This window comes from Galleria mellonella, unplaced genomic scaffold (genome assembly GCF_026898425.1).
Source record: "Galleria mellonella isolate WM207_F2 unplaced genomic scaffold, CSIRO_AGI_GalMel_v1 utg32, whole genome shotgun sequence".
NCBI classification, from domain to species: domain Eukaryota; kingdom Metazoa; phylum Arthropoda; class Insecta; order Lepidoptera; family Pyralidae; genus Galleria; species Galleria mellonella.
The window spans coordinates 1218951-1243136 of record NW_026442075.1 but is presented as its reverse complement, the minus strand read 5'-3'; the positions used below and the strand labels follow the sequence as shown (position 1 = coordinate 1243136).

The window sequence follows — 24186 nt, the reverse complement described above, 5'->3', positions numbered from 1 at the left end:
GTGATCGAGTTACCCAGGAGATTTGCACAATTTCTGTTTTTCTTTCTTTTCTCAATGTTCTCTACCCAAAGGTTGTCTGGAAGAGATCGCTTAGCGATAAGGCCGCCTTTTGTATCACTTCTTATTACAGTTAAATGTGTTTATTATTTTATAAATGGTGCAATAAAGTTTAAATAAATAAAATAAATTTCCAACTGGTAAAACGTATTTCAAATAGATATGTTCCGTTTTTAAAATGTTATAATTATTTGTTTACAGTCAAAAGAGTCATCATCGGTGCTCAGTTGTGATATATCGGCGGACGATAAGTTCATTGTGACCGGCAGCGGTGATAAAAAGGCGACAGTTTACGAAGTGCTCTATTGAACTGAATTTGCAATAAATGTACAGGAGGCCCAGTGAGGCGGGAATCGTTTTATACGCACGAGTTGATTGACTGACGGAAATTGTAACGTATTAACGTTTCTCATGATTCTCACCGTAGATAGTTTGTCCGTGCATTTTTGCATGAAACAACATGTTTCATTTTAATTAATGATAATTGAATGATAACAACTGCTTACCATCAGGTAGGCCGTATGCTTGTTTGCCACCTCAGTGGTATAAAAAAAAACGATGTTTCTGTTATTGATTTACACTAACGGGTATCATGGACTGTTAGATGAATAAAGATAAGCAAGGCAAAAAAATAAAGGCAATTCGACTCGTCACAGGAGGAAACTTACAATTTCCAAGTTGAGTCCTTTATTTTTACTCTATATAAATATGTCTATGTAAAATATGATTCCTTATTTAATTCACTCAGTGGATGAAATTTTAAAGATCTCTTCTTAGTACTTACTAAGTCTCTTCTTAGTTAATTTCTGACCACAATTTCATGCTTTTAGATCCACTGGATTAAATTTCGTTTTAATATCTTACAGTCAGCAAAAACAATTTTTTTTTTAATAAGAGAACCGCATGGTAAAGTATGAAAGGTACTAGTTTAAGTGTAAAAATACTTTAAGTATTTTTATACACATATAAAATTGAAAAGTATGTTTTTGTAGATATTTATCTATATTTTATATTTATACTTCAAATGGACATATAGGATAACTCTTATTAAATTGTATTGCATTAAAATGTAGAAGAAAAAAAACCTAAATGATTTTAATATGTAAATTGACAAATATTTGAGTGGAAACGCGGATCCAACATCTAACAGCTAATTATAATAATTTCATATACATATCATGTATTTATATAATATGTAACAAATTAAAGGAAGTGATGTCATATTTTAAAAGCACTATAATTTAATGAGTGTTACCATGTATATTAAAAGGAAATAATATAAGGAAGTACAATAAGGTATTTCTTTTTTATACACATTTACAATAACATTCCAATGAATTTAATTATTTATTTCATTTTCATTGAATTACGAAATGTACAAATTTAATTGCATTTTGTAACAATTGCAAATTTCGTCAGTCAACCCAAACTCTATGGTATATGTGTAATTGTAATGATATAGATCAATGTTGCAACGTTAAACATAATATTATTAGTGTTATTGTATATTTTTATAATGAAATCGAAAAGCATTTTTATTATTATTTTTTGTTTTTAAGTTTCAGTTATTGTCGGTCCATTTTAGTATATATATATATATATATATATATATATATATATATATATATATATATATATATAATTATATAATTAGACTCGGATCATAAGCATATTATGATTGGTCTGCAGACTGAGATTTTATTATAATTTATGGGGTCGTTGGACAGTTCGATTCATGCCTACAGAATAAATAATCCTATAAGACAATTTGTATAAATATCAATACATATCTTCAAATTTATGAAATATTTTCAGCAAAGAAATAATAATAATTATGGGGGACGAATGATGATGTTGTTTTACCTGATTCTAGATTAGTGTTAATTAAATGAGGCGGTAAAAAGAATTGTGTCCTAGAATATTTTTTTTTATTCGATTTTGATCTTTAGTACAACGGAGTAAGGGGTAATGTTCATGAATTTGGTTTAGTAATGAATTAGCCTTCTTATTTATAAAAAATATCTAACTAATCTATTAGCTATTGAAGTGCTAGTGCGTCTCTTTCTTCGACCGTAATTTGAAAGAGACGAATTACTTGAAAAGAGAGGTGTTATTTTTATTACGCCACTAATTTACGTGGATGCGGAATTTAACATGGCGCGTAGAGTTAGACGCAAATTGAACAATTCAAACGTAACAATATATGAAAAGCGTCAGTGAAGTTCTAATAGTACGTATGTCAAAAGAGTCTACAAGAGAACAAAAAAACTGTTTCAAATTAAAGTCGGATGTATTTGAGGTATATATTATTAGGAAAAAGTATTTGAAATCAATTTATTAAAGAAACCGTGGCCGTTTAGGCCATTTTTATAAAAATCTTTCACTAATAAGATATTAGCGTGACTTCTGCACTGCTGTTTAAAAATTACTTATATTTACATCGTGTTTCAAAGTCAGACAGAATTGGCTACATACTCAAATAGATGTTTTATTTACAATCAACAAACAAATCGAAAAAAGGGCGGTGGGAGAAGGGGTCTTCAGTGGTTGTATTTTTTTTTATGTTTGTCACCTCAGTACTCCGTCATTTTTAAAAGTATTTGGTAAATACGCATATATAATAGATGACTTCAAATGTAAAGTCTTTAAAAATGTCTGCACCTTAATTTGTCCAACAAAAATTGCCTGGGAAGCATTGTTTGCTATAAATTCTTCTAAAATTTCTTGTTTTTAACTTTTTCTCGCAAAAAAAAAGCGAGACAATATACCAACTATCTTCTTTCATTTCCTGCCATATCATTCCAGAACTTAGAAAATATGTTCTGCTTTTTATCGTCAGTCAAGCTTGAATAACCACGAACTTTAGACTTAGTACAAAACGTAGATTTACTACGTGGTTCCATATTTCGTACTGGACAAGGTACTGGAGCACTTAGAATTTTTCATTTGCTTCTTATCTCTTATCCAACACACTTTTCTCCTTTCATGTGTTTAATAATTTCGCAATAAATTTGGCCCATTTCTTAGAGTTCCTGAATTCTATAAATTATTATTGGCACACCACTAAATAACGTAAATATTTATCTTTTTTTATGGCATGCGGTACAGTTTTTAAGGCATCTCGTCCTCGCTATTGGATACAGGTGACAGAATGCCTATACAAGAGGGTACATGGTGGGCGCAGTTTAGACGCAATATTTCAGGAGCATAAGGAAGGTACTACGGCCGGATACTGCAACAAATGAGTATGTGGTCGGCCCCCGAACTGGCGACCTCTGCTGTCTACCGGTCCCCAATTCGAGGGAGGACCGATCACCGGCCGAATTATTACCTTTACCATAAGTAAATCCTACAGACGACTGTAGGTTACGAATCTATATGCTGACTGACTAACTTACGTAATGTTGACTTGGTAGTTTATTTACACAATGTTACTTGTATTGAAATATGCAGCGTCTCTATTTAGATATCTCGTTTCTGATTTAATGAAAGAAAGCACCTCATATTTATCCATTGAATGGTATCAAAATGTCAAAACTGCCAAAAAATGAGTTACGCAATGTTAGAACTTCACTGACGATATGCGGTCTGGATTTTGCTTAGGGATTATGAGCAAATTTTTTTTAATATATGCCTAGCTGTCATAAATATTGGTAAGCTGCGAGATAGCAGCTTTACTTACACGAATTAGAATAAAAAGTTATCATAATGTCCACGTCATATGTGCGAGCGAAAGAGATAGAATGAATATTCTCCGAATTTAGGTAATTACCAATATTTATGACTTGACTGTACAGTACAGAAGTTGATATGCTTTAGCACAATTGCTTAACAAACTTGCAACAGATTGGATAGCATAAACATCGGTAACATATACCTATTTATGATTTTTTTTTTATATTTTAATATCCCATAATACCAACATTAGATTGTCGCTAGATGGCGATGTTGATTTAATTTTATTATTTCTCCAATAAAATACGTATTTGTACTAACTTGCCTTACATATAGCATTGTACTCAATTCTGAGACGCTGTTCCTCTAAACTTGCCTATTTTAGTTTGATATCATAGAGAATTTTTTATTGTAAGGACTAATGTTAACTCATTTCAAAATAGATTTAATTACATGACAAATTAAAACTATTATAATTTAAACTTATAATGTTCCATTAAATAATTATTTTGCTAAATTATCAAATTTATATATTTTTAATCTGCAAAAAATGCTTTTTTAATTATAAAGCACTATTATACCTACTTGTACAACAATCAGTCCATTACCCTTAAGGTTGTCTTGAAAAGATTGCTCTCAGCAATAAGACCGCCTTACTGTACTTATACAATTGTATCGTTATGTTTGTAAATTGTCTTGTTTATTTCCTATATTGTATAATGCAAATAAAGTATACTCATTCATTCAAATTAAAATATTGGGTTAAAAGTACGGTATTGAAGGCTACGACTATTAAAAAATCGTCATGTCATGTCAAAAACATTGGGACTCTATACTTGATAAGTAACAGAGCCAAGAGAAACGCGTGAGAACCTGAGACAACTCTGGTGCGCACTTCCTAAGCACAATTGGAGGAATACTATCGGCCCCACTCGACTTCTAGATTTCAAAGGAGAGAAGCGCTCTACGCACTGAACTTTAATTTTATTATCAAACTAGTTTGTTCTATATTTACTTCCGAACTACTCGCCATGTGACTCAAAGTTCCGCTTCTTCTTAAATAAGTTCTAAAAATATAACAATTTGTACTGAGTTCCTTAACGAAACTACTCGTGTGAGGGTGGCGCCCTCTCTGTCGTATCAAGTGTTTTTCGTTTTGCACGGAGGCTCCTGACATGGCTTAGTTCCTTAGTTATCTGGCAAAGTGAGAGCATTTTGCATTTTAACAGTATTTCTGTTGTGAAAGTGGTTTGTTTTGTTAAAATAATTTATTAGACGAATTATCATTTCTGATATTACTACTTTTTTTTTATTGTGAAATATATAATTATCGGTTTTAAATCTGTGATGAGGTGTTTTTTTTTTTTCAAATTCTTGACGAATTAGTAAAGAAGTTATTTATAACTTTACATATTAATCAAGTATTCTCTGCGCGTAATAGTATGGTGCGTGTGATTTGCAATGTGATTAACAAATAGTATTTTGACATTTATCTAGGATAACTGTATTGTGATTTTTTATGTCGAAATCAATGTAACAATCATAGTTTGATACTTTCTTATATTTGATTCTTTTATCATACATATATTTTTAAATTCAGAAGTTACGTTTTTAAATAGTTTTTTTTTTCTACAAGTATCCTGTCACCTACAGCTTACTACAACGTGTAGAGAATAAATTAGCAAAAAAGCAGTGGATTATAAAACATTTTAAAATTGGTATTGTTCCAAATAGGATTGTCATCCATCCAGTTCTCATTTAGAGGGTGTCATGTAATGCTTGATCTAGTGTTTGTACATAGATCACATTTTAACATTTCAAAATGTGCCCTAGCTTCTCGGAATATTTGTCACATTTTTTTATATGTATGATAGCAAGCAGGCTGGACTGTGTGTACGTTAATCGCTGCTGCGCAATTTCCAATGGAATTGTGCAGCGGTGATTATCTGTATACTGCTTAATATATTGTATGTGTGTATGTGTATGTAAATTTACTAGCATTAGTTTTTTAAAAATGTTGTTTACTAATAAATATTTAATGGACCAAAAAGTCTGAAATAAAAATTATTATTATTATTATATCAACAATAAATGTTTTATCGTAATTTCGGTCGAATTGTAATAAAAGTTTACAGTATGATGATGTAAAAAATTACACACGTTATTAAATGCGGATGATAATCCAATTTGCAAATATTACTGAACCACTTTTTAGTCTATACACTATGTTTCTTTTTATATCAATGATATTTAAGAAAACAGAAAAGGAATTTTAAACAATATGAAAATATGTAATTTTATTTTATATCAAAATTGATAAGATACTTAAAAATGTATCTGCCATGTAACATAATGAAATATCTCGATTTTTGTCTTGGTGAATGTTCCATAATTATTGTAATTGAAAAGATGAATTTTGTTTTTGATTTTTAAACCTAATCATGTAAATTGTAACAACAAAATTTTCAAACTTTTAATATCATACAAATGTTTTGTCTTTATTCCTTTATAATTATGTATACTGACCTCTCTATTCATAAAAACTTCAAGTCTCTCATAAACTTTAGCTATTGACTTGTATTGTCTCTTTCTTTTGTGCTAAATTCTTAATTTGAATAAAAGTGACAAAACAGTGTAGTAGTTTAAATAAGTTGCTAGGTTTTAATTTTTATGAATAAAGGGGTTAAGGTTTACTTTCAATTTTTAAAATCAAACCGTATGAGACAAGAGCTCAACCGACTAAAGCGCAGCTCTTAAATAGGAATTATTGAATGATAAATTTTTATTTAAGTCTATCTTCCATTAAAACCAATTTCTGGAAGAGACAAAATATAATTCACTTGTATAAATTATACAAGTATAACAATATTGTTTATACATCTTCTATTCTATTAAAAAAAAAAAAACCTTTTGATAAAATGTAAACATCAAAACTACTTTGTACTTAAATGCAATTCAATGAATCTTAAGTTTATCTCGTATGCGTTATGATCTACAAATGTGATATTAAATCTCCATATGTAATGTATTCTTGCGCAACGGATTTGACTGTAGGCAATTAACTGTTTTCCTGCAAAATGAAATTGTATTACTTTTAATTATATTTATTATTTCTATATATTTGCATTTTTCAATTATTCCTTTAAACTTGCCAATATTCATATTCATATTTCTTTATTAACCAATGTAACAGTTTTCCTCACACAATGGCAAGTCAATATTTACATTAGAATTTTAAAATTAATAAAATAAATAATAACAATAAGATTTAAATTATAAAATAAAAATAAAATTACAAATGAATTATAGTTAACATTATAAATTAGTTACTACATGCCAATATAATGGTAACTATACACCAATAATGATTACTTCAAGTTATAAATTTTTTATTGTCACACTTCTTACAGTTAAACGCAAATAAATAATAATGCTATAATTCAATATTGGCATTTAGGTATTCGGTCACGTTGTAAAAAGGATGTTCTTCAAAATATGTCTTTATTTTATTTTTAAATTCATTTCTCGGCAATTGCTTTGCTGTATTGGCTAATTTATTGTACAATAGAAACTATAAGAATGGTACCCCACTAGTATAGACTGTTCTTTTTCAATGAGTGCTAATAGAGTAGTAACCCAGTTTGCCGTGTAGGTCCCGGCATAGAATAAGCCACCCCTTCCTTACCCGTGAGTGTCGTAAGAGGCGACTAAGAAAACTTATAGTGGAGAGATGGTCAGCAGCGCCCCTCTTAAAACATCACCCAAAGCCAAATTGCAGTTGCCAATCTGCCTGTTAACCGTGGCAACTACTGGCAAAAGCTCCCTGCCGAGGTTTTCCCAAGAGACTACAGCATGGGGTTCTTCAAAAGGGGGGTAAAGAGGTTTCTTCAGGGTTGGTAACGCGCACGTAATACCTTTGGTATTACAGGCGTGTAACTGCATATTGCAATGGAATTGCTATCAATATACCCTATTTGATCGACTTCTACGGGATTCTTTCTGGAAACCATCGTAATGGATTTATTGTTGAAATTGTCACTATGGGCTAACTGACCTGCTAAATCTATCTTCATCTTTCACTGATGTCCCGTCAGTGCATACAGTTAGCGCAGCCGGGGTAACCATTCCATTATTATCCATTAAATAGAAAAAACAGATCGTTTGACCCCATATGCAAATATAAGATTCCATGTTCATCCTTCGAAAAAAGAACTACCACCATTCCTACACACAGTTTTCGTTGCGGAAAACATTCTCAAAATGCCTATATAACTACGCACAATTTTTCCATTAATCGCTTCCTCACAGTGATTTCCGATAAATACATCGACGACCCAGTATGTCGTGCGATAATCTCCGTCCTTACACGATGATAAAACATAATTGTACATTATCTTACAATCGATAAACTGGTGGTCTACCATGAAATGAAATTCCGAATTTTCGGGCACAATTTCGTGTTTTTGTTCCTACCGAAATCGACCCTGTAAATGGAGCTTAAAATTTTGTTTGTCATAAACCCTACCATAAAAGTTCAAAGAACCGATATTTTAGCATTTTTAATATTTTTAAATGGTACGTATCATGTAGTTTTAGCATAAAATTTTTGTTTCGTTCGGATCCGAAATTTCGGAAAACATTTCATGGTAGGCCCTCTGTTTATTGTTTATAAACGTTCGAATACATTACAATGAAAAAGTGCCAGTTGAGTAAAAGTTGCTAAGTATATACATATATATAATAAGCGCTATGCCTTGGAAAACATGTTCTGTGTTGTTAAACAGTGCGTCCGCTGGGAATCTCTATGCAGGTGATATAGTGACGGGATCCGTAATACTGGAGTTTGATAAGAAACGGAAAATTGAAAGTATATAGTTTTTTATATTTTTTTATGCAACTTAGCTTATTTTTATATTTAACTTTATGCAAACAAGCTGACGGCCCACCTGATGAAAAGTGGTAACCGTCGCCTATAGACATGAGCAATACCATTGGTATAATAGAACTGTTTCGCCCATGATACTCCCCATGTATTGCCATTCCTGAGGACTCCGGTATTATTCCTCTGTACCCAGTAAATTCACGCTATATTCCACCCTTCAAACCGAAACACAGCCATGCAAACACAACTGCTTCACGGTAGAAACACGAATGGGACAGAGGTGTTTAAGCAAACGACTTTTATACAAAGTCTCCCTCTGGGTTTTTTTTTTTCTGGTAGGTTTTATATATTTTTTATTTAAAACTATCTTTAACACATAACCTATTTTAGTTTGTTTTTAAGATTTTTTTGTGGAACATAATTATAAATTTTTTGGAATTCATACAAGACGACAGGTGTAAACGACAGTACAAGCTGTGGATATTATAGAATACACTATGACGCTATTCGTAAATACCTACCCTTCTTGCATCGCCATTTACGAGGTCTTATACCTAAGCATTTAATCAATGTCTCCCCTTCTTTAGTTTTTATATAATTTTTACTTTTTCAGACATTAGTTTCCAAGTATTTGGATTTAGCAAAGCGCAATGGACAAGACCAAAACCTACAATGCCATATATAAAAATATATTCAGAAAAGAGGAAGGTCCTCCATATTGAAATGGACGTGTTCGGTGCGACTTTTGGCAAGTGTTATATTATTACTAATATCATGAATGTGAAAATGAGTTTGTATGTTTGTTTGTTTTCTTTAATATTTTTTAGTACAGGGTATATCTTGCAGCTTAGTCTATGTGAATTGAAATAAAAATTAGCACGTTTGCCTGTATACTGCCGTCTATGCGTCATATTTCATTGTAATCCGTTCACCCATGGGGTTATAAATAAGAAAAGTCTTTGTCTTTGATAAGGGATGATTGTTAGTTACGGGGACCGTCAGCCCCGTTTCCAGCAGTATGTCAGGTCGACTGTCTCGCGTTCTTCGCACTGGATGCTATCGTGGTTAAATCTCGATGAGTTTATCATGATGGCCCAACTGAACTTCATCTATACTTATTACTCCTCACTGGTATGTCACTATGGGTGTTATTATCATCATCATGTCAGTCATTAACTATCCACTACTTTGGTTGTTAATAATGCGCACTACCAGTCTCATTGTTAGCAATATGCCCAAAAAGGTCAACCTCCACGTGGCCCCCCCTGGAAACAATCGTGCTGAATTTCAAGTGAATTCATTACGATGGGCTAATTGACTTGCTTTTTCATTCTCACCTATCATCTCTCACTGGTGCCCCACCAGTGTATACCGATAGCGCAGACAGGGTTACCATTTCATTATCATTCATAAAAAAAAAACTATCCACTACTGAAAATAGGGCTCTCCTTAGGGAAGTTTTTTAATAGTTTCCACGCTTGCAACCGTAGTTAGGCTTTAACCCTTCTTTGCATAACGGTGGAAATTTCCATCATAACATTGAATGCCCAAAAATTATATAAAAGAACAAGTTTACTTTAAGATGATCGTGTCTGGATACCTTTTTAATGTCCATTCCAGAAAAAAAAATATAGCTGTCAAATTTATTTTGTTAACCATTTTTCCTATAATTTTGAACATGAATTATATCACCTTGATTTATGTCACCAATAAAAAAAAATCATGCAAAGAAGGGTTAATGATGTTTTACGAGGGTCACTTCTGCCCATATTTCGACTATTAAATTCCCTTAGTCGCCTCTTACGACACACAACGCTATCGGTGTACTTACACCTTACAAATGGAGCGGATAGATTTACAATTTTATTTTAATTTTAAAGTACAATAGATCAAATGTGCATAAAGGACAAAAATTCTGAGAGAGATTAATATAAAATGCTATTAAAAATAATCCAAGAAGCGTTTAGCTTAACAGATTAAATTATTTTTTAAATTACTTCACCTGTATAATACCTAATTCCAGGAAAAATAATATCTCCGGACATTTACAATTTTCCATTTCACTTCGCTTTGCCTGAAGACTTGGCTGCGACATTCAAAAGTTTCATTGGAAAGACGTTTTATTATATTAAAATACAAGCCAATGGGAGATGCACATCTAAAGAAATTATACCGTTCGTCATCCAGAGAAAAGATAATTTAAATCGCATGGCAGAATTTTTGGTAGGTAAACATTTAGTAGCAATAAAAACTTTCGAAATAACCGTTTGTCTCAGTATAGTTATGTTATATGTGCTCAGAACCAGATATGTAGAGCCTGTTTATTTATATATTTGTTTTCTATATTATTTATGACATGATAAAACTTTGTAAAAGTGGCGAACTTAATTCCATATGGTGTTCTCAACAGCTGGCTATTGAGTAAAAACAAGTTTATTTTAAGGAAAGTATTCAATGTAAGTATAAATGTGGATGGGTATAAGGATAAAAGAAAATTTATAAAATGTGGATAGACTGTGTGAAAGATGCTATATGCATTCATTCCCACAATGAGAATGAATGCAGACATGACAGCGAATAGAGATAAATGGAAGATATTACGCTGAGTCTAAACTCCAAATAATTGGGAATAAGACAAGATAAGGACAGGAAAATAAAAATGATGATGGTAATGAAAGAATTTTTGGTAAATACTTAGACAGATAGGTACTTAATAGACAAGGAATGGTATCATTCCTCATCCTGCCTTTCTTTCCTAAGATATTCCTAGGTTAGTAAAAGGCTATGTAAAGGCATAGATAGATTAGCATAGCGTAAATCAGAATACAGGAGTATTAGAGAAGAAAAATAAAACTATACCAAACTGCCTAGTGCTAGCGTAGTAATAGCAAGCTCTTCTAATGCGAAAAGAGCAGTAATTATAAAAAACCTCTCTTACGTACTTAATTACTCTCTTCTGATAACTCTAGTAGAACAAGAAAGAATAAAACTCAAAAGTCTCTGAAAGAATGAAGAAAAAGCAAGCAATATATGTTTTATCAATATATGATTCATACGTAAGGATAAATCCTTTTTTTGTGATGGCAATATTGAAACAAGGTGTTATAAAATAAAGGTATTTTTTTAATTTATTTTTTTGCAGAAACCATTAACATACACTTTCGAGAAGACGTTTTGGAATTCAGGAGCGATTTCGTTGAGTTTTAAAACATTTATAGGATTTGGATCGAACCAGACTGTGCCTTTCGAAATTGTTTTTTATAATGAGAAAAAAGTTAAAATACGCGAAGTAAATATACTTCTGATACAAGTAAGCTAGTTCCAAGTTATTCCATCATTAGGTTAAAGTTGAGATAATTATCTGACACAACTACAGACAAATATATTATCTTTCACATGACACTATTCTTAGAAGGTACAATCAGGGTCGGCCTAGTGACCCCAGACAAGTTGTTATTGAGCCCCCCTCCCCAGTTCCTCCACTGAATAAGAAAATAAGTCATCATCCATTTCGATCTCAACTATATCAAGTGCGTTAACACCCATGCCGGATCTACCAGGCCCGCGCTTCTTTTACGTCTCATAATGTTTCTCGGCGCCCCCGGACGCCACCTGATCGTGTCACCTCCTAATGCCGAGAGGAGGAGGGATTATTAGTAATAGCGAGTAGTGACTTGCAATTTACTCTATCAGATCGACATCCATGCGGTTCCCCCTGGAAATCATCATGGTTTATTCTTAATGAATTCGTTACGATGGGACAACTGACTGGACTTCATCCTCCTCTGTCATTCCTCGCTGGTTCTTGCCAGCGTATACCTCAGACAAGAAAATCATTCCATTTTTATTTTATCACACCTAAGGTTGCAACTAAAAAATGTGTCGAATATAGAATACTATCAGATATTTCATCTATGATTTTATGACAGTAGCGTTCTCTGAGTGTGTTAAGACTTTCCAGGCTGCAGCTACTGCTTTTAAAGGTGACAACATATTAAACATACTTAAATATAATTTAACATAAAAATTTCAGAAACGTCACTATAGCATAAAAGAAGCATTCGCCGATGAAGAGAAAGTAGTATGTAAGACTGAATATAAAACGTTGTTGAGTAAAAAACACGAGAAAATCAAATTGAGTATGGACGTCCCTTGTTTAACACCTTCCAGTATCAAAACGATGGATCACGTTATAAATATTTCATACGTTTTGAGAGTAAGTAGTATTTATATGAAGGTTCCACTATAACATAGTATAAGTAATAGATTTTTCAAACATCACCAAAATCTAAACTGCGGTTGTCAATCCGCCTGTTAAGCGTGGCAACTATTAGCTAAACTCCCCAGTAGGAGGAAACCTATATTCAGCAGTGAATTGTTAACGGCTGATGATGATGAACTTACCTGGGTGATGAAACCGCATTTACTCTCATTTAGCTATATATGTTTCATATGATATTTTAAATATTAGTTAAAAAATATTAAATATTTATTTACAGGTGGAGGTAGTATTTTTATTTCATTTTACATGGTCCGAGGAGGTACCTGTAACACTCGCGAGTGTACCTGTGAATCATTATGATTTTGACACATAAATAAATAAATAAAAAAACTGAGTAATTTTTTTTAATGCACATTTTTTCCATACATCTCTTAAAACATCTCTAAGAGCCTGACTGCGGTTGCCAACCCGCCTACCAAGCATGGCAACTACTGGCAAAACTTCCCTTATGGGGAAAGCTTATGTTCAGCAGTGGACACTTAACGGCTGAAGTAATAATAATAATTTTCTCTGTATGAAAATGGAGTTAGAGCACATGTATGGTGAGTATAAGTCATCACTACTTTTCATATCCAGAATGTCATAATGAGAGACGATTAAAATACAGAGCACACTACAAGAGACAGAAGCGTCATCTTTATTTTTTAAAACAATTAAGTGAACTTCTAATAAGTTCACTTTTATAGAAGTAACCTATACCCCGCAGTGTCTGCTAATGGATTATGAAGGTAAAATATAAATGTAAACAGGAGTTAGTTATGCAAATAACAGTCACATTATTTCAGAGAGAGACTGTACAAATGTCGATTTCTTGGGCACCTCTGTCCCATTCGTGTTTCAACCGTGAAACAGTTGTGTTTGCATGGCTGTGTTTCGGTTTGAAGGGTGAGATATGGCGTGAATTTACAGGGTACAGAGGAATAACACCTGAGTCCTCAGGAATGGCAACGCATGGGGGATATCATGGGCGAAACAGTATACTCTGTTATGTGCATGATACTGCTCATGTCTATAGGCAACGGTTACCACTTTCCATCAGGTGGGTCTGTTTGTTTGCCATTCTAAGTTGTATAAAAAAATATCCTGAGATACCTATAAGAGATGTTTTTTTTTTAATGGATGACTATGGAATGGTAACTCCACCTGCGCTAATAATATACGCTGGCTGAACAATAGTGAATGATGATATTTGATATGGAAAGGCAGGTCAGTTAGTCCATCGTGGTGAATATAACAGGAATTCAGCACGATGGCTGCCAGGGGCGAGGTCTACGTGGAGTTCAATAGGACAGAAAATATTGCTAGCAATGAGAATATATATTTGAATAACTAGCACCAATTATAGTACAGAATTAGGTATTAGGAAACCTAATATCATAAAGTGGATTGTTAGTAATGGAGTCTAACTGACCTATTACAAAAATCGTGGTTAATTCTAGTGGAACTCGTCACGGTGGGTTAACTGACCTGCTTTCATCGTCACCTATCATCCCTCTCTAGTGCCCCGCCAGCATATACCGTTAGAGCAGGCGGGAGTACTATTCCATTATCACCTATTAAAAAAAAGTCATCAAGTGAGGTGAAAGGGATTAAAACAAGATCTGCCGCTGCACAGTTCCAAACAGGAAATATACCTACTGCCATAAGACTGTTTATAAGGGGGGGGGGGAGGGGAGTGATTGTTAGTAATGAGGTTTAATAGACCCTTTTTTTATGGGTGAAAATGGTATGGTAACCCCGCCTGCGCTAACGGGATACGCTGGCGTAGCACCAGTGAAGCGTGATAGATAAGAATGAAAATAGGCCAGTTAGGCCATCATGATGAATTCATTAGGAATTAACCATGGTAGTTTCCAGAGGGAACCGCGAGGAGGTTGACCTGGTTGGGTATATTGCTAGCAATGGGATTCTCAGTCTCCAATACTAACAATCCTTTTCCCCCCTAATAGACCCATTGCTAGCAATATCGTCATAGTCGTGAAATACTAACGGATCTTTATATGTAATATTTGTCAGATCCGTCAGTATTCTATGACTATGACGATATATTCGCTTAGGTCGACTTTCACGCGGTTCCCGTTATCATGGTTAATTCTTGTTGAATTCATCATGTTGGGCCAACTCACTTGCATACATTCTCATCTATCATCTTCCGCTGGTACCCCGTCAGTATATATTGATAGAGTAGGCGTGTTAACCATTCCATTTTCATCCATTAAAAAAAACGTTTTATAAAATTTATCTACTGTTGAGCACAATCATAACGGTCGTTTGGATATCGACAGTTGTATTTTTATACTTTAAATCCTAGAGTCCTAAACCGTAAAATAACATGGAATTTTTTTTTATTGACTAATATTTAGTTTATGACATAGATTAAAGAGAAGTAATGGTTATAAAAATAATAATTTTAAAAAGCATTGAAATTTTATTTTTTAATTATATGACCAGAAACATTATTTATTATATAAAAATATGGAAGAAAATGATTACAGTTTAAAAAAAAATAATGTCAATCATTTATTTTATATCTAGCAACACAGAATATCAAATTGTCGCCATCTATCGGTACCGTTCTCAAATAATAGTCTTCAGTTTTATTACATTTTTATGTTTCATTATCAATTATAAATATTAGTGTTAAATAAAATACTTTATAGCATAAAATAAAAAATATTACAAATTATTTATGTGCTTCTAAACTTTTATTAATGCGAATTCAATTGTTATTATATTTAAGTTGTTTAGCGACTATATCTTCTTTCCCCTACTTTTTTTTTGAGAAAGCGGAAATGGTTGTTCGGCCATAATCGTTCGTGTGGGTCTGTGCTTGTGTGGTTTAGGTTTCTTACCGGTGCCAATAATTATTTTTAATTAGTAGTAAGTTATGCGTATGAATCCAGACATGGACGATGATGAGAAGGGGTGAGTGTGTTGTAATAAATTTTCGGAAAGCTTTTCGTTTTTCGTGATTCGTCAACTATAATAGGTCAAACTGCATGTTCGCTTGGTGTGTCGCATTTCACGACTAGCCAGCAAGGCTTGTTAGGTATCAAAACTCATTAGGACTTCCAGCCTTAGAATGTGCAATTTTCAATGATTTTGGTTAGGTGACATGGTGTATGCCGTTTTTGGCAAAGTCCGCGTATGTTCAATTAGCCTCTTACCTTACCGGCTAGCGGCCACCGACCCCAAGCCTCGCCGTGTAACTTGCGTAGCGATCATGGCAGCTATTACTTTCCCATGATGATTGCACTATCATCATTTTTTATTTTGTATTTTAACATTTTTAGGAACATTTGCAAACAAGTTTATATAACTGTGTGTAGAAAACCGAAATTGTGATGTGTAAACGTCGCAATATGTTAAATTAACCTGTGTGGGTTTAATCATAGCTTTCTCTTATCGTTAAATTTGAGTAACGGCAATGTAACTGGCATATTTTCCGCGAACCATTAAAATTTGTTGAACATTTCCTAATGAGGTTACTAGAGCGATGGTCGAAGTGCCGCGTAGCTCGATCTCATTTCTGAGACGCGGCCGAAACGTGCTGATTCATTTGCATATGGTTGCCTAGGTGTTTAAAACGCATTTTTTGGAATACATAACCTCGCCAATTTCATTGTGTACTTATGCCCATAGTACTTGTAGTCGCGTGGTAATAACGTAAACATGATGATTTCGGAACGCGTACGCATCCCGACTTTACTGTATCGTAGTAATTTATCTTTTCCTTGAATGCGTTATCAATACCCTAATTTGTTGTAACTAACTCTGATTTATAAATTACTTAGCCCCAGTTACAAATTTACCTATCTATAACAGAGGTTTTAATAGAGGTTAAAATTACCACACTACATTAATAAGGTTCATATCAGTGTGGCAAAGGTGAGATTTGCAAAATTGTAACTTGAACAAAGCTGGTTCAAAGTGAATGTCACTTTCACCAATCCAGCAAATGTGCTTAATAATCATTGAAATGATTCACAATCATAACTAGGTATTTTCTTTTTATATTATTTACACAAATGTTCTAGATAGTTATCATTTTAATGCATTCTAATAGTGATAGTATGATGTCTCAAACGAGTAGCTTAATGAGAAATAAACAGTTTATTAATGGCATACATATGTATGATTCATTTTAAGTAATGTACCCAATATTAAAATAAATCAAATATCCTTTATTAAGACAAACAAGCTATAGATATAAAAAAATGTCATCTTTATTAATTAATAATAATAATAAAGTACCCAATATTAGTAAATTCTAATTAATAAATTCTAATAATTGCATACAGTCTTTATCTGTGCATGTCTTTGAAATGTATTTATTTAATGATACAATTATTTGATGATAAAATACAACCAGAGGGAGTCTGTGTACAAAAGTCGATTGCTTGGATATCTCTGTTCCATTCGTATCTCAACTGTGAAGCAGTTGTGTTTGCATGGCTGTGTTTCGTTTTGAAGGGTGGAATATGGTGTGAATTTACTGGGTACAGAGGAATAACACCTGAGTCCTCAGAATGGCAACACATGGGGGGTATCATGAGTGAACCAGTATACTCTGTTATGTCCATGGTACTGCTCATGTCTATAGGTGATGGTTACTACTTTCCATCAGGTGGGCCGTCAGCTTGTTTGCTATTCTAAGTTGTATAAAAAAAAATTCACTTAATATTTTATTATTTTCTATATATCTACTAATATTAGAAGTAGAAAAATATGCCTATATAAATACTTAAGTTTTAGGTAATGATGTGACAAAGATTATTTGTATGAATATTTATTTATATCGGGCAACTAGGGCATGGTAACATGATACCTACAGTAATGCAACAAAGTATATTCACATATTGCAATAATTCAAATAACTACAAAGTGATGTCATCTTTACTTTTCTTTCTCAGGTGTATTTGCCCATATCAGTGTAGCTTTCTATTTGAATATAAATGCTTTTGTATTTTTATCTTAAAGTGACAAAATGCTAGTAGTTAAAATGTATTGTAGGTTTAAATTATTATAAATAAGAGTTAGTTCTATATTAACATATGTAGAAGCACGTTTAGAAACGGTATTTACTCAGATATATTTCTGTAAATGGAAAATACACTCTAATTCGATTAAATAGATATTACATGTATTTATAGTAAGTTTTAATCCTATTAATAGCTTCCTATCAGAATAGTAGACATTATTCTGTGAAAAATCAAACAATTATGATACATTTTATGAATTAATTTCATTCAATTTTAGTAATTTTCAATCTTCATTTATTTTGGAAATGTTAATTTTTATTTAAAATTACCTTATATAAATACTAATATTATATTTATTATGATTAAAAACTTTCTCTGTTGTATTTTGTATTGAACCAAAACTTTGATATAAAAAAAATAATAGGTACATTAACAGACTACAAAGTATCACTCATATTATCATATCATAGCATTGCACCGGTGAACATTTTTAACATTTCCCTTCACTGATCTGCTCCTATTGATTGTAGCGTGATGAAAAGTATACTATAGCCTGCCCAGAAGTATGAAGAATAATTGTACCAAGTTTCGTTAAAATTAATCAAGTAGTTTTTGTTTCTATAACGAACATACAGACAGACAGATAAAAATTTTACTGATTGCATTTTTGACATCAGTATCGATCACTAATCACCGCCTGATAGTTATTTTGGAAATATATTTCATGTACAGAATTGACCTCTCTACAGATTTATTATAAGTATAGATTTACGTGTAGGTACCATGTAACATTTAAAAATCTGGTTTTTGTCATGTACTAATTTAATATTTGAACATTTTTCTGTAATGGTACCTACATTAGTACTAATGACTAGCCAACATTCCATCTATGAAATATCACAAATATGGTTATGTAGTCAATGATTATATATAGTTTTAAATTCAATTTAAAATGTAGGCCACTTGACAGACATTTACCAATATTATTGCTGTCTCTGTCAAGTATAACTTTCAAAAATTTATATTTTTATCATTCATTATCTAATCATTATTTTTTTATCTTTTTATTACTTTGAAATTACTAAGAGTAATAATAATAGACCTTGCATCGAAACTCTTGCATCAGTTAAATAATAATTCTTTTATAATACATTTTATACAACTTAGAATGAGAAATAAGCTGATGGAATATGCTAACATAAAGCTCTTGTTACCCCTCATATGTTGCCATTCCTAAGGAGTACATTTTTATGATTCTAAATCCTGAAATTTCACCACCCTTTCTGTAATTTCATCCCACTTTTTAAACCATAACAAATCAAGCAAGTACAGCTGCTTCATACGCAAATGTGAATGGGACAGAGGTACCCATGCAGACGATGTGTATATTGTTCCCTTCTGGTGAATGACAGCCCTGTTGCATCCTTACACTGCCATAACCGTTTATCATCAGGCTATTATAGGGCTATAATAATCTATTTACAATTCTGTTCTACATTGCTTCATTCTTTATGTAAAAAAATATTACAAATCTTACTAAATCTTGTAACAGTTGCTTCTTTGTATGTTCCAAGTAGGTAATTTGACGTTATCATTTTTATCACTGTAGGTAAATAGTAACGATGGTTGTCTTGCAACTGTGTAACTCAAACTCAATACATATATGCTTGCTATAAAATATTAAATAGGTAATACAAATAATGTACAAAAAAAAATTAAAAGTGATATGCAGGTATTAGGAACATGTTAAGTATGAATGTGGATGATTATAAGGGTAGTGGTAGACCTACAAAGATATGAATGTACTGTGTGAAAGATGATATGGCCAGAATGGGAGTGAATGTGGAAATGAATGTTAAGAGAAAAGAATGGAAAAGAAAAAAAATAATTGAAATAATCCCATTATTGTTTGGGGTCAGTGATGTACTAAAAAATACAACTACTTTATTGTTATTTAAATAAATGTTATTATATGATGTTCTTGTCAAATGAATTAATGAAAATGTATTTCAGTAATACACAACATACATTAACAACTTAATATAACATAGTAAATTGTTTACAAATATAGCAAAGGCTAGTTGAATTTTGGTCAGGAAATGAATTTTTTTTTTGTTGTAATTAGTACCTATTTCTTAAAATAGTCCATAGGCTTCAATAACTTTCACCATCGTACCAGCTGTATTGTACTTAGATATTACTTGTTTGACATTTTTTTTTTCATGGAACATATAATGGCAAACAAGCTAATTAATTATATTATTTATATACCTACATATAGACATGAATAGACTGGACCTTGTAGAATATATTGTGATGTTCATGATACCTTTCATGCATCACTATTCTTTTTTTCATTGTAGTAATTTTTTTTATACCACAAAGATGCCAAATATGCATACAGCCTGTCTGATGGTAAATGGTTACATAGTCTATGGACAAAGTGGACTCCATTTTCAACCGACTTAAAAAAAAGGATCTTCTAAATTTTATTGTTTTTTTTAATGCTTCTTACTTCATAACTATCAGTTATAAACCGATTTGGAAAATTCTTCATTTATCTGAAAGGATATACTTACAGATTGGTCTTATAGAAATTTTTTCTCAAAATCGGTTCACTAGTTTAGTTTTTAAATGATATAAAATAACTGGTTTTTTTTTTGTGGGACAATATCCAGAGTTAACCCGCTCATTTGGGCCCTTTTCATTGTATTATAAAAATAGGTTTTGTCATTTCTATTCCTTTACAAGTATTATTATTGGCGCAGAAAACTGTTTGTTGGTGGCTTATCATGGGAAACGTCCCAGGAGAACTTGCAGCGGTACTTCTCCCGCTATGGGGACGTCATCGATTGTGTCGTGATGAAGAACAGCGAATCGGGCCGCTCCAGGGGCTTTGGTTTCGTCACCTTCGCCGAACCGTCGCTGGTGAATGTGGTTCTCCAGAATGGGCCACACCAGCTCGATGGCAGGTATGTGGAACAATTAAAAAATTTATTTAATAAAATAAAAATACAAAAATAATCATCAATATCGACTAGTTTTAACCATTTGGAATCCAAACTGTGAATAATAATAATAGATTCCAAACAGCTATCTAATAATTTGCATGAAGATAGACATCTTCATTTATCTTCTGTTTAGAGGTGAAACACGTGTCGCAAAACGTGCGTGAATAAAATGGCAGTGGGCGCTGGATGCCAAATATGGAAAGTTCTGGAACATCTGATAGTAATAGTGGTGATCAGTCTTCTAGTGTTGGCAGTCGCACACATACTAATGGTAGAGGAATGAAGTAAAATAATCCTAATCAAATTATCAAAATACAGTCTAAAACTGGAAAAAAGAAATTTGGAACAGTTTTATTTTTTAATGTTAGCATCTACTAAGATTTGGAAAAATTTCTACTAAAAAATACGATGTCATGCTTTCGAAACCGCGAGTAACACCTAGTATACCATAAAGTCATACAGGAAAGCTCGCGAGGAAAAGCTAGTAAGTAAAAGAAGGTTTATTTTAATTACTTTGAGGGACACTTTGTATAAAAGTTGTTTGCTTGGGTACCTCTGTCCCATTCGTGTTTTAACCGTAAAGCAGTTGTGTTTGCATGACTGTGTTTCGGTTTGAAGCGTGGAATATAGCGTGAATTTACAAGGTACAGAGGAATAACATCTGAGTCCTCAGAAATGGCAACACATGGGGGGTATCATGGACGTAACAGTATACTCTGTTATGTCCATGGTACTGTTCATGTCTATATGCGACGGTTACCACTTTCCATCAGGTGGGACGTCAGCTTGTTTGCCATTCTGAGTTGTATAAAAAAATACCTACTGTCCATTAATTAATGTCTCGAAAAAGAATTTGATCCAAGTTGTAAAACTTGCATTTAAAAACATTTATTTTCATAAAACTAGGTCATATTTGTCCGTATTTATACAATTTATTTAACGAGTCGTCATATTGTTACGACTGACATTGCAATTTGTTGCGTTTCAGTCACGTTTTGTTATCTTGTAGATTTTTGTTTGCCTCTTTGTATGCGTGGATTTTAGAAATAGGAAAACCAATGAATATACCATTTTTAGATGGAGTATGAAGATAAAACATATATCAAATTTTAAGTTTGATTTTAGGATTAAAACTAAAAACGGCATTCAATTTAGTGCATGAGTTTTTGCGTGATGCCGGAACGAAACAGACGGACAACAACTACAATAAATTATTATTTTGTTTTTATATTTTTTAAATATCTTCCATGTGCAAACGTCGTCTAGTTACATTTTTAATATATTACTCCACTTCCTAGACAAGTGGTAAAGGAATTCGTCGATATTCACGTTGTCATTGGTGTTTTTTTTTTAATGGATGATAATGGAATGGTAACCCTGTCCGCGCTATTGGTATACACCGGCGGCTTACCAGTGAGGGATGATATGTGAAAATGAGAGCCAGGTCAGTTAGCCCATCGTGATAAATACATTTGGAATTCAGCACGATGGTTTCCTGGGGGAACCGCGTGGAGGTCGACCTATCAGGGTATATTACCAGCAATGTGACTGATAGTCCTCATTACTAACAACCCCCCTCCCCTTGTCGTTGATGTTAGAACAAATTACAGAGACAGATGAAGGGAACATTAGGTGTCATGTCGTATAGGTAGCTCAAAGATATGGCCTGGAATAGAGTTGGTTGAAAGAAAATGCATGTATTAAGTCTTAAATGAAAAGTAATAAAAACAATTACATAAATCAACTATTAAATATTGCAATTATTAATATTTTGATTTTTAAATTTCCAAATAATTCTTTGCCTTTTTTTTTTGTATAATTAAATTTATGATTCACTATAAAAGTGCTTTTTAATTGATTATTTAGAAAAACTGTTTTTTTTTATTTATGCAATTTAGTGAACAGAAGTTGTATTATTATTCTCTAAGCTTCCCGATATAAATAAATAAATATTGCGGATATTACCAGTTTATAGTAAGAGCACTTAACTTTATCATATCTCCGAAGTTATTGATACAAAGTGACGGATCAAATTTTGTATTATTGATTATGCTGTAATACTATCTTGATTTAATATAAACTTCACAAGGAAATTGTGAAACAAACTAATGTTTAAAGCATATAATATATACTGAGTAATATCCAAGCCATCATAACTTTTTAAGAGGTTTTTTAATGGCTGTTGATCTATAATGGTAACCCATTGGTGCTTCGCCAGCGAGGGATGATAGGTGAAGATGAATGCAGGCTAGTTAGCTAATTGTGATTGTAAATCCATCAAAAATTAACCACGATGGTTTCTAATGGGACCGCGCGGAGGTCGATCTGACAGGATATATTGCTAGCAATTGGGCTATTTTTAGGGAGCGTCCTAATAATGAAACAATTTTCTTGTTAAACAAAACCTACGGATCTTAGTGCAGTATAAATATGTACACACCTTCATCTCCTCGCCATCACATTAAGTGTGAAGTTTCTTCCAAATTGTTGCTGGTTTCGCTCATCATGACTTATAAAAATGTTCAACTTCATTGGCCTTTGAAAGGATACAATTGGTTTTCTGTTTCACCCTGCATAATATTCTCGTGTATAACGTAAAAGTTTGTTGCATTTAAAAATATCTGATTTATGACATCTCATTTTATGTGGTCCAATCCTTATGGAATACTTATCTATTTTCAAAGGAGAGTTAAGATATCGACAGATTTTTCTGGACTATGTTGTTCGCAGTTTGGGTTCCGAACCGCTAACACTAGGCTCCGAGTAGCCATCTAATTGAAGACGTCTCGTTTAGATTTAAAAACACGTGTCACAAAACGTGCGTGAATAAACTGGCAGTCGGAGATTGATGACTAATATGGAAGGTTGTGGAACTTGTGGTAGTGATAGTGGTGGTCAATTTTCGAGTGTTGGCAGTCACACACATACTTACTAATTGTAGCAGAATTAAACAAAATAATTCTAATCAAATTACTAGTCCGATAGATTCTTTATTGATATGACATTAAGAACTAGAAACAATCTTTTTGATAAGTTCCATGTAATAATAATAATAAACTCTTTATTGCGCACAGTAGAGATGTATACAAGGAGTATTTATACAGAATGTGCATATACAAAAGGCGGTCTTATCGCTAAAAGCAATCTCTTACAGACAACCTGGCATAAAGAATGGATAAGTACAGAGAGAAAGGTAGATGGCACAAGTCAGACACAGTAAATACATAAAAGGAATCAAACAAAATGCAAAATATTCTAAATATAAAAATTAGATTACAATACATAAACATACATATA

At 32.6% G+C, this 24186-nt stretch overlaps 3 protein-coding genes across 10 annotated transcripts in view; all 3 read left to right on the top strand.

Moving 5' to 3' along the window:
- Positions 1–6850, top strand: part of LOC113510848 (protein groucho-like) — a 28698-nt gene extending 21848 nt beyond the window's left edge. The window contains exon 18 of the mRNA XM_052896263.1: positions 259–6850. Coding sequence (XP_052752223.1) covers positions 259–366 — 108 coding nt within the window. The 3' untranslated portion in view covers positions 367–6850. The remainder of the gene's footprint in view (positions 1–258) is intronic.
- Positions 6851–8145: 1295 nt separating this feature from the next.
- Positions 8146–13462, top strand: LOC113510849 (arrestin domain-containing protein 5-like). The gene is made up of 7 exons (XM_052896264.1): positions 8146–8307; positions 8432–8599; positions 9228–9362; positions 10638–10837; positions 11757–11924; positions 12648–12830; positions 13114–13462. Exons 2-7 carry the CDS (start codon positions 8482–8484, stop codon positions 13207–13209), a joined length of 900 nt encoding a protein of 299 aa, XP_052752224.1. The 5' UTR covers positions 8146–8307; positions 8432–8481; the 3' UTR covers positions 13210–13462.
- Positions 13463–15671: 2209 nt separating this feature from the next.
- Positions 15672–24186, top strand: part of LOC113510851 (heterogeneous nuclear ribonucleoprotein 27C) — a 38310-nt gene continuing 29795 nt past the window's right edge. For all 8 annotated transcript variants that reach the window (XM_052896397.1, XM_052896394.1, XM_052896396.1 and 5 more), the window contains exons 1-2: positions 15672–15821; positions 20647–20850. In XM_052896397.1, coding sequence (XP_052752357.1) covers positions 15784–15821; positions 20647–20850 — 242 coding nt within the window. In that variant the 5' untranslated portion in view covers positions 15672–15783. The remainder of the gene's footprint in view (positions 15822–20646; positions 20851–24186) is intronic.

What these genes read in the sequence shown, in the direction of transcription:
- LOC113510849 (XM_052896264.1), top strand. Translation starts at nt 8,482, where the DNA reads ATGCCTTGGAAAACATGTTCTGTGTTGTTAAACAGTGCGTCCGCTGGG. An exon ending in TAAGAAACGGAAAATTGAAA is followed by an intron (nt 8,600 to 9,227) that starts GTATATAGTTTT and finishes TTACTTTTTCAG; the next exon opens with ACATTAGTTTCCAAGTATTT. An exon ending in TAAATATACTTCTGATACAA is followed by an intron (nt 11,925 to 12,647) that starts GTAAGCTAGTTC and finishes TAAAAATTTCAG; the next exon opens with AAACGTCACTATAGCATAAA.